Source organism: Ctenocephalides felis, unplaced genomic scaffold (assembly GCF_003426905.1).
Source record: "Ctenocephalides felis isolate EL2017-DRISC unplaced genomic scaffold, ASM342690v1 CF-g0.4_SCAFFOLD_01604, whole genome shotgun sequence".
Lineage (NCBI taxonomy): Eukaryota > Metazoa > Arthropoda > Insecta > Siphonaptera > Pulicidae > Ctenocephalides > Ctenocephalides felis.
Window position 1 is genome coordinate 24283530 of NW_020537758.1, and position 17382 is coordinate 24300911.

Below are 17382 nucleotides of genomic sequence, written 5' to 3' on the forward strand. Positions count from 1 at the left end.
GAAATAATGAATAAATCTATTGTATTTAATTTAATTTGTTGTTTTAATTTAATTATGAGCCACTTTACGGCCAAATTACATTATACTATAACGTAATTACAAAAATATTTAAACATGTGTTAATAGAGATACTTTTTGAGTGCACTTTTTAGTGTAGACAATTGTGTAGAACAGTTTGTTTACTGTTTGGTTGTCTTAAAATCTTGGTTAACTTCCTTATACCTTTGCTTTGACTCGGTAGAACTCTGCGTCGTTGCTTTGACTCGGTAGAAAAGCGTTGACAATATACACTGCTTTTCTGCAAACCCTTATGTTAGTCGAGTGCCTTAAACATTTAATGTGTCAAACTGATGTTTTCTCTTGTTTAAATATTATACTTTCTATTATTTCTTTAAATGGCGCACTTTTGTTTCTTAGCTATAAATATCACTTAATTTAAAATCATACTGGGTGCATTCGACTTGGACGCTTACGCGCTGTGAGCGCTCACGCTTATAAGCACGAATTTTTAGCGTTCGACTTGGCCGATAAGCGCTCAGAATCGATAACTAAATTCCGTTCGTTTTGGAAACTGTGAGCGTCAATAAGCATCAAAATGGCGGCAACTGGCGGTAACGGTAATTGTGTAAATTTTATTACTTTCTGGATCATTCAGCGGGATTATAAAGAATTTAACAATTAATAAATAAATGAAATTTGGTTAGCTTATGCTTAATTAATAGTAATATTAAATTTAAAATTATTTAAAATTAATTGAACTTAAAATTAATTAATTTAATATTAATATTAATACTAAAAAATAAATGTGATATACAACTCGGCATTTTTGCGGGATTATAAAGAATTTAACAATTAATAAATGAATGAAATTTGGTTAGTTTATGCTTAATTAATAGTAATATTAAAATTAAAATTTAAAATTATTTAAAATTAATTAAATATAAAATTAATCAATATTAATGTTAATATTAAAAAATAATTGTGATATACAGCTTGCCATTTTTGCGGGATTATAAAGAATTTGACAATTAATAAATAAATGAAATGACAGATAGTAAAAACAACTGACGCTCACGCTCACGCTGCCCTACCTCTGTGGCGTGAGCATATGTGAGCGCAAAATATGTGCTACGAGCATCCTACGATGATGCTACGAGCGTGCTTATGTGACACTCACAGCGCCAAGTCGAACGATGAAAGCGCGCTCACGGCGCGCTCACAGCGCGTAAGCGTCCAAGTCGAATGCACCCACTGTGTTATATATATAATAGGTATATATATATATATATATATATATATATATATACATATACATACATATACATACACATACCTAAGTCTGTTTTTACACGGTCTTTTTGTACACGGTTTTGATATAACACGGTTTGAAAATTGAATATTTTTAATTTTTTTATACGATTTTATTCCATACGAATAAAGTACGATTAATAAATAAATTAGTACGATTTCAAATTTTATGTACTTAAATTTTTTTTGTCAAATTTAATTTTTGCGAAGTATGTTCATATTACAAAAAAGTATTTATGAAAGTAAAAAGTCTGAAACCATCGATAGTATCGATAGTTTGCGAACACTAGCTTAAAGATTTAAGTGAATTCCGCTTTAGCGCGTACAAACAATTTTTACTGGTCAAAGCGAATGCGAATAACTGATGACGACAGCAATTAAATTTATGTTGTTGTATTTATGATTATCACTCATTCTATTTTATTTTATTTTTTACCTTAAAAATTGAATAACCTATTCTTTTCGTTCATAACATATTTTTTTAGTTCCTGAACTTGCCATACATTTAATTTATATTACTTTTAAGATTAGAGTGCATATCTTTTTTATCATTAATTACTATGCTTATGAAAATAAGCATTATATATTTGATTTAATAAAATAAACATGAATTCTTGTTTTTAAAAATTCTTGTTTTTCACTAATTTTAATAGGTTTTAGAGATTAGGAACAAATCACCCATTTTTGTATAAGATCAATGTCTTTTTTTACACGGTTGTTTTTACACGGCTTCTTCTGGAACCAATCTACCGTGTAAAAACAGACTTAGGTGTATATATATATATAATAATAATAACACAGTATGTAACAATAATATATATATATATATATATATATATATATATATATATATATTATGCAATTAGACAAATGTTAATGTATTTTAGTCATTTTCATTACTGCAATTGTAAGAATAAATTAATATAACTGTATTATTAAATACTGTGATACATTAAGAGTTTTGAATAAAACTAACTAACTTCTATTTGGAGTGTTTCATTTGACACCATTTTCAGTATTATATATATTAGAAACACACCGTACAGGTACAGGTACTATAAACTGATAAGCTAATGTTATCATAAACATTAATATACTCATTAATTCGTTCTTCTAAGAGGATTTAATATTTTGAATAAATTTCATATAATATAATTTTTGTAATCTAATTCTATCATGATCAATATTGTTAATGTAGTTATACTTTTGGCACTTTAATCTATACTATTATTTAAAGTCTTAATTAATTAATATACTTTGAATATTGGTCAGTTTTACTTCACTATAACTTATAAAAAAAATTACTTAACTATAACTTATAAAAAAAATCCAAGTTTTCAGTCTTGTGTTATTTTCTTCTTCTGCACAAGAATATCTTCATTATTATTAATATATCTTAATTTTTATTTGCGTAATTATTACATTAATTACATTAATATTCTTACCATATTTACCCTACCATCTCCTATTTTACTCTACACTACCTTACCATAAACTTACACTACCTTACCATAAACTTACACTACCTTAACCTAATGCTTATCTACGTTAAGAGAACTGATACTTTTACCTTGCTTACCTTACCACGTCTCGAACCTGCTACCCTGACTTCTCCAGCGACACCCACCTCCAAACGCGCGACGCCACGACGATCACATTAATAAACCGTTACAAAGTACATGATATTGTATATTATAAACGAAAAAAACTAACAGGTCATATGGCCAAAAAAATGTTAATTTTGTGTGGCCTGTGTTGGCGTAATGGATAGATCGATGGCTTCGTACCTTAAAGGTACCGAGTTCGAATCATACCTCAGGACAAAAAAAGAGTATTGTTCACGTTGTGGTATTTATTTAGTGTTGAATAACACAAAATTAATATTTAGATATAACAAACTAACAAGCCATGAGGTCGAAAGAAAGCAGAATCGATGTGGCCTGTGCTGGCATAATTGGTAGAGCGACGGATTCGTGCCCAAACAGTGCCGAGTTCGAACCATACCTCGGGACAAAAAATGGAAAGCGTGGAATTTATTATTTATTGTAAGATAGCACAAAGTTAAAATTTGGATTTAATAAACTAACAGGTCATGAGGCCGAAAAAAAGCAGAATCGATGTGGCCTGTGTTGGCGTATTGCTAGCGTGCTAGCTTCATGTCAACAGGGTACCGAGTTCGATTCATACCTCCGGACACAAAACGCAAAATAGCGTGACTGTTGACGCTGTGGAACGAGGTATGCACGGAATCACATCCGTTCGAATTTGACACCCCAGGCATGCTCCCCTCGATCTCGATTGAGAGGAGAGATACGCGCGAGAATCCCGCAACATCCCCTAATGAACCCCGCAGCAGCCCCGAAAAGGGGCGAGGGGGGATTATAGGGGGGTGTGGGGTTCACGAACCCGCGACCCTGTGGTCCAACCCTCCCGAAAAAGGGAGAGGGGGGACTATAGGGGGGTGAGGGTTCCGCGCGACGACCAGCCCTGGTCGCGCCGGTTGAAAAGCTGGGTGCGTCACAGGGTGGGTCGGTGTGCGAGTCCCCGGAGCACCCTCGAATGCGATGATGGGGATGTGGGGTGAGGGAAATGCGGTGACGAGGAAAAAAGGGGTGGAAAGATATGAGGGGGAGAGATAGAGGCGGTGGGAGTGATAGGGGGAGAGATAAGGGGAGGGGGAGAGATAGGGGGAGAGAAGTAAAAGGAGGGAGAGAGATAGGGGGAGAGAAGTAAGGGGAGGGAGAGAGATGGGAGGGGAGAGATAACGGGAGGGGAGAGATAGGGGGAGGGATGAGAGGGGGAGAGAGACGGAGGGAGGAATGGATGAGGTATGCAGCGACGGGCGCGGATGTAACACATTTTAATCTATCTACCCTCATCCATCCCTCCTCCGTCTCTTTCCCCCTCCCATCTCTCTCTCTCCCTCCCCACTCTCCCCCCCTTATCTCTCCCCCTATCTCTCCCACCACCTCTATCTCTCCCCCTCATATTTTTCCACCCCTTTTTTCCTCGTCACTGCATTTCCCTCACCCCACATCCCCATCATCGCATTCGAGGGTGCTCCGGGGACTCGCACACCGACCCACCCTGTGACGCACCCAGCTTTTCAACCGGCGCGACCAGGGCTGGTCGTCGCGCGGAACCCTCACCCCCCTATAGTCCCCCCTCCCCCTTTTTCGGGAGGGTTGGACCACAGGGTCGCGGGTTCGTGAACCCCACACCCCCCTACAATCCCCCCTCGCCCCTTTTCGGGGCTGCTGCGGGGTTCATTAGGGGATGTTGCGGGATTCTCGCGCGTATCTCTCCTCTCAATCGAGATCGAGGGGAGCATGCCTGGGGTCTCAAATTCGAACGGATGTGATTCCGTGCATACCTCGTTCCACAGCGTCAACAGTCACGCTATTTTGCGTTTTGTGTCCGGAGGTATGAATCGAACTCGGTACCCTGTTGACATGAAGCTAGCACGCTAGCAATACGCCAACACAGGCCACACCGAATCTGCTTTTTTTCGGCCTCATGACCTGTTAGTTTATTAAATCCAAATTTTATCTTTGTGCTATCTTACAATAAGTAATAAATTCCACGCTCTCCATTTTTTGTCCCGAGGTATGGTTCGAACTCGGCACTCTTTGGTTACGAATCCACCACTCTACCAATGACGCCAACACAGGCCACATCGATTCTGCTTTCTTTCGGCCTTATGGCTTGTTAGTTTGTTATATCTAAATATTAATTTTGTGTTATTAAACACTAAATAAATACCACAACGTAAACAATACTCTTTTTTTGTCCTGAGGTATGATTCGAACTCGGTACCTTTAAGGTACGAAGCCATCAATCTATCTATTGCGCCAACACAGGCCACACAAAATCAACTTTTTTTTGGCCATATGACCTGTTAGTTTTTTTTCGTTTAAAATATACAATATCATGTACTTTGTAACGGTTTATTAATGTGATCGTCGTGGCGTCGCGCGTTTGGAGGTGGGTGTCGCTGGAGAGGTCAGGGTAGCAGGTTCGAGACGTGGTAAGGTAAGCAAGGTAAAAGTATCAGTTCTCTTAACGTAGATAAGCATTAGGTTAAGGTAGTGTAAGTTTATGGTAAGGTAGTGTAGAGTAAAATAGGAGATGGTAGGGTAAATATGGTAAGAATATTAATGTAATTAATGTAATAATTACGCAAATAAAAATTAAGATATATTAATAATAATGAAGATATTCTTGTGCAGAAGAAGAAAATAACACAATACTGAAAACTTGGATTTTTTTTATAAGTTATAGTTAAGTAATTTTTTTTATAAGTTATAGTGAAGTAAAACTGACCAATATTCAAAGTATATTAATTAATTAAGACTTTAAATAATAGTATAGATTAAAGTGCCAAAAGTATAACTACATTAACAATATTGATCATGATAGAATTAGATTACAAAAATTATATTATATGAAATTTATTCAAAATATTAAATCCTCTTAGAAGAACGAATTAATGAGTATATTAATGTTTATGATAACATTAGCTTATCAGTTTATAGTACCTGTACCTGTACGGTGTGTTTCTAATATATATAATACTGAAAATGGTGTCAAATGAAACACTCCAAATAGAAGTTAGTTAGTTTTATTCAAAACTCTTAATGTATCACAGTATTTAATAATACAGTTAGATTAATTTATTCTTTCAATTGCAGTAATGAAAATGACTAAAATACATTAACATTTGTCTAATTGCATAATTATATATATATATATATATATACATATATTTATATATATATATATATATATATATATATATTATTGTTACATACTGTGTTATTATTATTATATATATACACCTAAGTCTGTTTTTACACGGTAGATTGGTTCCAGAAGAAGCCGTGTAAAAACAACCGTGTAAAAAAAGACATTGATCTTATACAAAAATGGGTGATTTGTCCTACTCTCTAAAACCTATTAAAATTAGTGAAAAACAAGAATTTTCAAGAACAAGAATTCATGTTTATTTTAATAATAATTCACCTAAATTAATGCTATTCACATTTGCTTTGACCAGTAAAAATTGTTTGTACGCGCTAAAGGAGAATTCACTTAAATCTTTAAGCTAGTGTTCGCAAACTATCGATACTATCGATGGTTTCAGACTTTTTACTTTCATAAATACTTTTTTGTAATATGAACATACTTCGCAAAAATTAAATTTGACAAAAAAAATTTAAGTACATAAAATTTGAAATCGTACTAATTTATTTATTAATCGTACTTTATTCGTATGGAATAAAATCGTATAAAAAAATTAAAAATATTCAATTTTCAAACCGTGCTATATCAAAACCGTGTACAAAAAGACCGTGTAAAAACAGACTTAGGTATGTATATGTATATGTATGTATATGCATATATATATATATATATATATATATATATATACCTATTATATATATAACACAGTATGATTTTAAATTAAGTGATATTTATAGCTAAGAAACAAAAGTGCGCCATTTAAAGAAATAATAGAAAGTATAATATTTAAGCAAGAGAAAACATCAGTTTGACACATTAAATGTTTAAGGCACTCGACTAACATAAGGGTTTGCAGAAAAGCAGTGTATATTGTCAACGCTTTTCTACCGAGTCAAAGCAACGACGCAGAGTTCTACCGAGTCAAAGCAAAGGTATAAGGAAGTTAACCAAGATTTTAAGACAACCAAACAGTAAACAAACTGTTCTACACAATTGTCTACACTAAAAAGTGCACTCAAAAAGTATCTCTATTAACACATGTTTAAATATTTTTGTAATTACGTTATAGTATAATGTAATTTGGCCGTAAAGTGGCTCATAATTAAATTAAAACAACAAATTAAATTAAATACAATAGATTTATTCATTATTTCATTAACATTTATGCACTTAACTACTCAATATATCACAGTAGACGCCAGTACTTGGGACAGCATAATTAGTAGATCGAGCGACTATTTCAGCTGGAGAACAAGTCTTGAGTAACTTGAGAGTTGAAGAATACTTGGCTAGAAGTTTTCGTTTACCCTATAAACAAAAACAATGAATTAGTAACAAGTCTCATACAATATACTATAATAATAAATTACCTGATTAATCAAGCAGCGGTGTCATCCACGTAACCCCATTAAGACCTTCATAGTAAAACTCAAGTGGTTTTTATAAAAACTGCATAATTAAGTTAGTGAGGTTAGTCATGTTATTGAGTTATTAAGAGTTAAGTTAATCATGCATAATTATAGACAGTCATTGAAAAAAACCACTTGCAAGTCATTCACATGAAAGTGTTCCAAGCTCTTGATTTTAAGGCTTCAGGGCAGTAATAGTTGGATTGAGAAGATCTGCAAAAAAGAAAGAAACATTATAGGAATGTTTGCATTTATACTGATTGTGGATAAACACATGCCTGGTAAAATGTTTCTGGAAAGATTCCTGGCGAAGGAGTCAGAGTGCAGAGCAAAAGTAGTTGAAGGGACCTGAAAAAAAATAAACATGATATTTGTTGTTCACATTTATATTGATTATGGATAAACACACACCTGGTAACATGTTTCTGGAAAGAATCCTGGTGAAGGAGTCAGTGTGCAGAGCAGTGGTAGTGGAAAGGACTTGAAAAAAAATAAACATGTTATTTATTGTTCACATTTATATTGATTATGTGATAAACGCACACCTGGTAACATGTTTCTGGAAAGAATCCTGGTGAAGGAGTCAGTGTGCAGAGCAGTGGTAGTGGAAAGGACCTGAAAAAAAAATAAACATGTTATTTATTGTCCACATTTATATTGATTATGGATAAACGCACACCTGGTAACATGTTTCTGGAAAGAATCCTGGTGAAGGAGTCAGTGTGCAGAGCAGTGGTAGTGGAAAGGACCTGAAAAAAAATAAACATGTTATTTATTGTTCACATTTATATTGATTATGTGATAAACGCACACCTGGTAACATGTTTCTGGAAAGAATCCTGGTGAAGGAGTCAGAGTGCAGAGCAAAAGTAGTTGAAGGGACCTGAAAAAAAATAAACATGTTATTTATTGTCCACATTTATATTGATTATGGATAAACACACATCTGGTAACATGTTTCTGGAAAGAATCCTGGTGAAGGAGTCAGTGTGCAGAGCAGTGGTAGTGGAAAGGACCTGAAAAAAAATAAACATGTTATTTATTGTTCACATTTATATTGATTATGGATAAACGCACACCTGGTAACATGTTTCTGGAAAGAATCCTGGTGAAGGAGTCAGAGTGCAGAGCAAAAGTAGTTGAACGGACCTGAAAAAAAATAAACATGTTATTTATTGTCCACATTTATATTGATTATGGATAAACGCACACCTGGTAACATGTTTCCGGAAAGAATCCTGGTGAAGGAGTCAGTGTGCAGAGCAGTGGTAGTGGAAAGGACCTGAAAAAAAAAAAAAACATGTTATTTATTGTCCACATTTATATTGATTATGGATAAACGCACACCTGGTAACATGTTTCTGGAAAGAATCCTGGTGAAGGAGTCAGTGTGCAGAGCAGTGGTAGTGGAAAGGACCTGTAAAAAAATAAACATGTTATTTATTGTCCACATTTATATTGATTATGGATAAACACACACCTGGTAACATATTTCTGGAAAGAATCCTGGTGAAGGAGTCAGTGTGCAGAGCAGCAGTAGTTGAAAGGACCTGAAAAAAAATAAGCATGTTATTTATTGTTTACATTTATACTGATTATGGATAAAAATGTACTTTTTAAATTATTTTCAGAGCGATTCCTGGTGAAGGGGTCAGTGTGCAGAGTAGCAGTGGTTGAAACGACCTGAAAAAAAAATAAACATGTTATTCACATTTATACTGATTATGGATAAAAACGTACTTTTTAAATTATTTTCAGAGCGATTCCTGGTGAAGGGGTCAGTGTACAGAGAAGCAGTAGTTGAAAAGACCTGTAAAAAAATAAACATGTTATTTATTGTTCACATTTATACTGATTATGGATGAACACATATCTGGTAAAATGTTTCTGGAAAGATTCCTGGTGAAGGAGTCAGTGTGCAGAGCAGCAGTAGTTGAAAGGACCTGAAAAAAAAATAAACATGTTATTTATTGACACACATTTATACTGATTATGGTTAAAAACGTACTTTTTAAATTATTTTCAGAGCGATTCCTGGTGAAAGGGTCAGTGTGCAGAGCGGCAGTAGTTGAAAGGACCTGAAAAAAAAATAAGCATGTTATTTATTGTTCACATTTATACTGATTATGGATGAACACATACCTGGTAACATGTTTCTTTAAGGATTCCTGGTGAAGGAGTCAGAGTGCAGAGCAACAGTAGTTGAAAGAACCTGGAAAAAAATTAACATGTTACTTATTGTTCACATTTATACTGATTATGGATAAAACGTACTTCATAAATTATTTTCAGAGCAATTCCCGGTGAAGGAGTCGGTGTGCAATTTTCACTCGATATTTGGCCATTCGATACTCAACAACTTGATATGATATATTGTGGCCTCCATGTGATTTCATCTTGATTTCCTGAAATATAATGTAGAAATTTACTAGCAATTTAAGAATTGCATTAGGTTTTATATGAAATGCATTAACATGAATTGAAAACAGTGAAAATTAACATTTAATGTAATATGTCAAATCCAGATTGCATAATCTCAAATGATTCAAACGACCACATTATTTTCAATAGTTGAATAGATTAGTGTGTTAGTATTTGTTATTATTATTAGTTATAAAAGTACTGATGCTACCTAACTAATAAATTAACCCACATGCAAGGCATATCGTGCAGGTGATCATTCGAATCATGAAATTCAATGCTTTTATGATTTTGTAAATTTCTAAAAGTTATAGTGACAACTAAGGTATTGATCAATTAATATCTCGAATAAAATCAGGGCTTAATAAATCTATTCGTGCCAATTGCAATTCCAATAACTACCACATTCAGTGCGTCACAGAAACGATGTTCGTATAAAAACTGAAAGACTCTGGTAGCAGCAAACTCAAACCTACCTGCACCTGCAAAATACACAAATTATTATTGAATTTAGTTGATTATACAAACATTAAATGTCATTGTTGATGCGTCGCCAAAGCTGTCTTCGTGTGCAATGCAGCGCTCCAGTGAAGCACAGAATAGTCTTTGTTTGCATGATTATATTCATTCAAATTGTAACTATTCTTTGTCAATTTTTTTTTTCAAATAAGAGAAATAAAATTATGCATTTAACACAAAGAATAGCTTTCATGGAAAAGTAATTTTGCTTTAAAATTCTTGATGTCATAATGATTGTGGCCCAATATACACAACACTTCTGATCTATAAATTGAAGTGAGTTAGCAGATGATAATAATGTAAATTATACTTCAAATTAAATTACTCGTATGAATGTACTCACAATAAGTCTCGAAATAAAATAACACAGCGACGGCCAGCCATTCAATTGTGAACTCTTGCTTAGTCAAAGAAATAATATTATTTAGTTTTATATAACAGTGGGCACCAAATGATGCAAATTAAAATTATGAGATGAAATATATCCGGCGTGCGTCTTAGACAGTAGTACTTGGGCAAAAACTACATAAATCGAGCACACGGTTTGTAAAAGAAACAGAAATGAGGAACGGTTTCATTTAAATCTTATGAATTTGTAAAACTTTGTCATTTCTAACGTATGACGCAACGCTGTAGAACACGAAATGAAATCCTAGTGAATCCGCAAAGAGAAATATAATTAGCACAAGTGCAACGTACCAGGTGACGCTCGCAGATCGCACGTACTCCACAGGCAGCGAAGAGTAAGGCCCGCTCGTCCGTGTTCGACGACGTCTCGTTGTCTTCTTCCAGCAATCGCCACGATGGAAATGAACTCTCACTCGCAATGACAACTGCCTCTCCCAACTCCTAGAGTCGCAAAGCATAGATGTGCAAAAGACTTGTAGACGTGCGACTGCAGAGCGTGCACGTTCGCTCGGTCGGAGATGGCGTTTCAGAAACTCGAACGCCTCTTCTGTTTTGAAATCCAACCGACGTTTATTTGACTCTGCAATTTTAACAACAATAAAAGTTTTATAAATTAACTAACGATATTCCATTCTTTTAGTAAACTCTCTAAAAATTTACACTGCAATGAATTAGTCATTGGTTATTGAAATAAATAAATTTGGTGTAGAATAAATTTTATTTTCTTTCACTAACCTGTGTTTTACAGTACACTTGTTTGCTTTTCCTTTCTCAGGTATAAAATTTGTTAAATATTTTTACATTTTTAAATATACAGACAAATTTTCAGTGTTTTATTTATATATCACTCATATACATGAATAATTTTGAAGTGCTTTTAAATTTTGATAGAAAATTTATTTCTACATTCCTGCAACACGTGAAGCCATTAAATATTATATAAATACAAACATACAATTTTTTCAAGTTTTAAGTTATTAGTTTACAATAAAATTACTAATGATGATACAAACTAGCCACAAAACATTTGTAAACTAACAAAGTTAGCGCAAAAGAGTCTCACTGTGTACTTATCGAGAGTAGAGTTGGTTAAATATTTTGAAATATAAAAAAATCAAACCAAGGTCAAAAGAAAAATATAAACTAGCTGTAAGTGGAATTCTGTCTTAAGGCAATTAGGGCATCGTGCCTTAAGGCAAATTGCTGGAACTTCTCGTACCAAAAATTATTTTTTTTTTTAAAAACGATTAACATTTTTGAAAAAAAATTACTTCGAAAAAATAAGATTTTTGAGAAACTATAAATTTGACAAAAAATTACTTTTTTTTAAAAAAAAAAATTGAAAAAAAAAATTAAGAAATTTTTTTTTTAAATATTTTTTTTTGAAAAAAAAATGTTTTCTTTATTTTGACATATGTTGGAAGATCTGAACTTTTTTTCAAAGCAATCGTACTGCTTTAAATGCATAGAGACAAAATATAAAGCGCGTAAGCGCCGCGTCGCTGTCTAACGGGTAAACATTGGTACGGAACCCATAGGAATGTAAACAAAATTTATACTTAGTGTTAAAATCTCTATAAAATATCTGATAATTTGATGTGCATATGTCTAATGATCATTTTTGACCGCCAAATGGCATTTTTTTTACTTTTTTCGTTATATCTCCGAAACCGCTAAACCTGCCCTTATAAAAATTTGATCAAATCTTCATCTTGTCAATACAAGTAAAATGTTTTTTTAATAATTAAAATCGGACGCTCCGTTCTATTAAAAACTGAGGTACCGTTTTTGGCACTTTTTGCCCCATATCTTCGGAACGGCTAGATCTACCTCCGCCAAAAACTAATCAGCACGTCTCCTTATCAATACGGATCGAATGTTTTTTAAATTATTCAAATTGCTTTATCCGTGTTCCCGAAATCGTCGACGAAAATTTGTATCCGCATAAACATACATACTACGCACACACACACACACACACAAACACACACACACACATACATCCATTTTTTCTAAGGTATGCCAAAATATTCAGAAACCTCTGAAACGTAAAGATATATAAAAAATTTTATTTTCGATTTTTTGCGATTACTATAACTTACCCTACGGGAAGTTAATTAATTAAAAAAATGTTTAATATTACATTTTTCTTTAAATTTCGTTTATTTTAAATAATCAGAATCAAATGACATTCTGTAAGAAAACACAAAATAAGCAATTTGAATTATCTAGTGAAAACAAACCACTCCTTTGAAAAGTTGAAAAACAATTAAATGAAATGAAAAACCATTTACGCAATTTGAACAGTAATAAAAAATATACGAGATAGATTTAAAAGTCGATGTATGATTTGATTTATTTGTTAGTTTCAATCTGTGTGTCGGTGAATAATAGAATTATTAATTAGTGTAAAAATATTTGTGAAAAAAGTGCTGAAATTGTTCTTATTTTGTGTGCTTGTATTTATCAGTATTTTTCTTTATGTGTAAACTTTTGTATAGAAAAATATAATCTAACTAAATCCTTGAGGGTCCTTGTGAATAATAATATAGTAATGTCATGACTTTAGTGAAGAATAATAATAATGATATTAATTTAGTTTTTTCCCCCATAGTTCTTTTCCTGGTCGGCCAGATAATTCCAGGAGCGCCCCAAAATATCGATCAATAAATGATCCAACAAGTATTCGGGGCCCTGCCTTCCAACAATATACCACAAAATTATTACAATGGATCAGTTCATCCCCAAAATCAATGGTATGGTGGTATGATGAACGATCAACAAGCACCAAGGCCACACAATTATGTACAAAATTCGAATAATTTGAGGAATATGCCCATGCCGATGCCAGATGTACAAAATGCTACCGGATGGGATTTGAGGGATGATTTCATTCCCTTCGAAGGAGCGGTCGATGGGGATTTTGATTGGGCACTTTGTAAGGTACAAGATCTCCAACAAGGAATTTAACTCAAAGATTTCTTCATTAATATGAAGCATCTGTTCAATAATCACTTGAGGTTTTTAGATGGGGGGGGGGGGTGTTGACAAAAAATCACGTGGGGGAAGAAAGTGTCTAAGGGTAAAATATCACGTGTATTTATTTTTTAACTGATTTTTTTTAAAAAAAATCCAAGCATTTTTAAAAGAAAAACAAAAAATTTACAATTTTTGGGGAGAGGCGTTAATTTTGAATATCGCCACGTATCAGCAAGGAGGAGGGGGGGGTCCAAAAATCCTTAAGAAATCGATCACTTGATTAATGGACGCTTCATAAATTGGATTTCTGTCATAGTTAAAAGTATATAAATAAACCCTAAATCAATATTTAATACTAAAAAAATATTTCGTAGTAAAAATTTAAATTAATAGGCAAGGGTTGCATGGGAGATTCGAGGTTATATGTGGTATTTAATTAACTTATTAATTATTTAATTTCTGAAGATGATGTGGTATTTAATTATCTTATCAATTATTTAATTTTTGAAGAAGACGTAGTATTTAATTATCTTTCTATGAGAGTTTATTTTTAGTATACTCAAAACAAAATATTGTAAATTCTAAATTATAATTTACTTGCAAATATAAATCATACTGAAGAGAAAACCTAATAATTTTTGAAATTTGTGTAATATAATTGTGTAATAAGTGATAGATATTCCTGATAATTTAAAAAAATCAAATTTTATAAATCTACAAATTTTACAGTATTATTATAGTCAATTTTAGAAATATACGCTGAATGAGATATAAAAGTAACGCATATTAAATTAATGAAATTATTATTAAATATTCAAATTTTCTTTAAAAATCTCCAAAAAAATTCACGTTTTCTTTTCTAACATTTTAAAAATTTTAAATTACGGTACGGTAAGTTCCAGAAATTTGCCTTAAGGCACCACTAGTTTCATAGTAAATTTTCTTAGGGTAAGTTATAGTGATCGTCCAAAAATCGAAAATGGAATTTTTTGCATATCTTCACGTTTTAGAGGTTTCTGAACATTTGGGCATGTCTTAGAAAAAAATGATGTGTGTGTATGTGTGGATACAATTTTTAGTCCACGATTTTGGGCGCACGTATTTGAATTATTCAAAATCATTCGATTTCTATTGATAGCGAGATGTTCTGATTAGTTTTTGGCAAAGGCACGTCCAGCCGTTTTAGAGATACTAAACAGAGAGTGGAGAAAATAGAAATTAAGTTTTTTGATTCGAATGATTCAAAAAACATTCCACTTGTATTAATGTAATGAAGAGTTCATTAAATTTTTGCAGAGGCTGGTCCGACGATTTTGGAGATTCAGAAAAAGAAAGTTTGAAAAAAATTGAATTTGGAGGTCGAAAATCAGCTATTTTGTAATTTGAATCAGCCGATATGCATGGGTAACAAAAAAATTCAAAATTTTCAAAAAAATTAAAAAAGTTTTAGTTTTAAAAAAATCAGAATTTTTAAAGAATGCATTTATATCAATATTCAAATTTTTCAAACGTTTTCAAAATTTTCAAAAATGTGCAAATAGTTTAAAATTCACAAAGAAAAACAAATTTTTCTTCTCTGAGCTTTTAAAATTTTTAAATTACTGTACGGGAAATTCCAGCAATTTGCCTTAAGTCACTAGGCCATGCAACACTAGTTTTATAGTATTTTTCAAAAACCAATAATCAATAAAAAAAATATTTTATTATACCTTTTAGGCGAAGTTAAAAAAAATTACGGAACTTAAAACAGTGAGACAAGATGTACTTTTACAACTTTCAAAAGAATTAATGTTTTCGTTTTTTTTCAGACCTTATCAACAAGTAACCTTCTAGTTTCCCCAGTATGCGTAAAATTACTGCTGATGATGCTGAATGAAGGTGCTTCTGGTGATACTAAGTTGGAAATTTTGAGACACTCTCCCTTCCTGATAGTTACCAGAGCAACAGGGAACATGCAGGAAAAATTATAGCTTCCCTTAATGTACTTGAACACATTCAAATCCAACAAAACTGTGTTATTATCACTTATATTTTTATTACTATCTTTTCCCCCAGGCCAAGAATCCTGCCTACCGTTTGGGTTTCGACACCAGGATTTACATTTCCCACATGATCCAACCAAGGCAGCGATTCAACGCGATTGCCAAAATGTTCTACGACTCGGATATCGTGTCCATAGATTTCACAAATGGAATAAGTAAAAATAACAGCGATGGTACTGTCACCAAATACGATAGTGCTGCCGTTATGAATCAGTGGGTCGCCAATGTTACAAGGGGACACATCACGGAATTGGTCAACCACGGTAGGTCGTGAATTTTTAACAAAATTGTTTTTTTGATTTGATCGGTTATTGATAAATTTATTCTGCTTCAGCGGATGTATATGGTGCTGTTATAGCGCTGTTGAACGTCATATACTTTAAGGGCGAATGGAGAAAACAATTTCCTGAGGAGAATACAACGTTGGGAAAATTCTACTTGGATGTTGATAAGTAAATTACATTAAAATTTTAATTACATTTTAATATATATACTAGATGACCCGACAGACGTTTTCCTGTACCCACGTCTACAATTTTTTAATATACTTTACCAATATTTACCGTTTACCTAAAAATAATAATTATTGTTTTTTAAATTACTCTTCACACCAAAACGCATATACATCAATATGAGTGAAGTTAAATGTATTAACTGCTTCAAATGAAATGATGGGTCTCAATTTCTACACCATCCCGCATGCAATTTTTTTCCAGCGCCTTCCCCTCTTATTATTTTACCTGTTTTACCAGTTTATTATTAAAATTATTATCATTAATTAATATTTGGCTTTTGAAATATTTTACTTATTTATTTTAAGCGATTTATTCTATTGAGCAAATCATAGAGAGCAAAAGAGTCCTAGCCTTTCATTAATAAAGATAACACTGATACTTCATGTTGAATTATTTTAATTTAATTTTTTATTATTTAAGATATACAAAATTGCATCTTAAACTTGTAAAGGACTGAATTGTATGTATTCATTTTTACTTTCCCATTTGTTTTTTTAGATGAATTAATTTGTCAAATCCTGTTCGTATGTGTATCATTCAATCTGCCATACATATACTTCATATTATTTTAATTTTCTCAGCTGCCTTTTGGCAATAATAATGTAGACATTTCATTTTTCTTCTTCATTATCATGAATTTATTATACATATTCTAATATTGTCTAGGCTCATAAGTAAATTGAAAATATTGGTAGATGACAGTTTTCCTTTGTTTTCATTGACAAACAATGTCTCAAATATTTTCCATGACATGACGTTTTTTGCCATTTTTTTCATTTATTTCTACAATATTACTATATTTTTATAATCACATGCATCCTAAAAAATCTCTTAACACTTCAGAAAGATTTATCGAAATCCGAATAATCGTTTAGGAGGAGTATATTTACATACATCATTACAAAAAAATTATATATATATATATATATATATTTATTTATTTATTTATAATAAAAAAAATCAACAAATATTTTCTATAAACAAATTGAGTAATCAATTTATCCCCATTTTTATTATTAGGCCAATCACTATACCTTT

At 32.5% G+C, this 17382-nt stretch overlaps 1 protein-coding gene across 1 annotated transcript; it reads right to left on the bottom strand.

Annotated features, from left to right (window-relative positions):
* Positions 1 to 7218: 7218 nt before the first annotated feature.
* On the bottom strand, positions 7219 to 9606 carry LOC113372230. The gene is made up of 10 exons (XM_026612555.1): positions 9603 to 9606; positions 8808 to 8877; positions 8538 to 8609; positions 8405 to 8476; positions 8138 to 8209; positions 8006 to 8075; positions 7872 to 7940; positions 7739 to 7808; positions 7422 to 7673; positions 7219 to 7359 (listed from the first exon to the last, which is right to left on the bottom strand). The coding sequence occupies exons 3-8, from the start codon at positions 8547 to 8549 to the stop codon at positions 7777 to 7779; spliced, it is 327 nt and encodes a 108-aa protein (XP_026468340.1). The 5' UTR covers positions 8550 to 8609; positions 8808 to 8877; positions 9603 to 9606; the 3' UTR covers positions 7219 to 7359; positions 7422 to 7673; positions 7739 to 7776.
* Positions 9607 to 17382: the final 7776 nt, after the last annotated feature.

Coding starts and splice junctions, on each gene's coding strand:
- LOC113372230 (XM_026612555.1), bottom strand. Junction 8,210..8,404: donor CCAGAAACATGTTACCAGAT/GTGTGTTTATCC, acceptor ATTTTTTTTCAG/GTCCTTTCCACTACCACTGC. Junction 8,076..8,137: donor CCAGAAACATGTTACCAGGT/GTGCGTTTATCC, acceptor TTTTTTTTTCAG/GTCCTTTCCACTACCACTGC.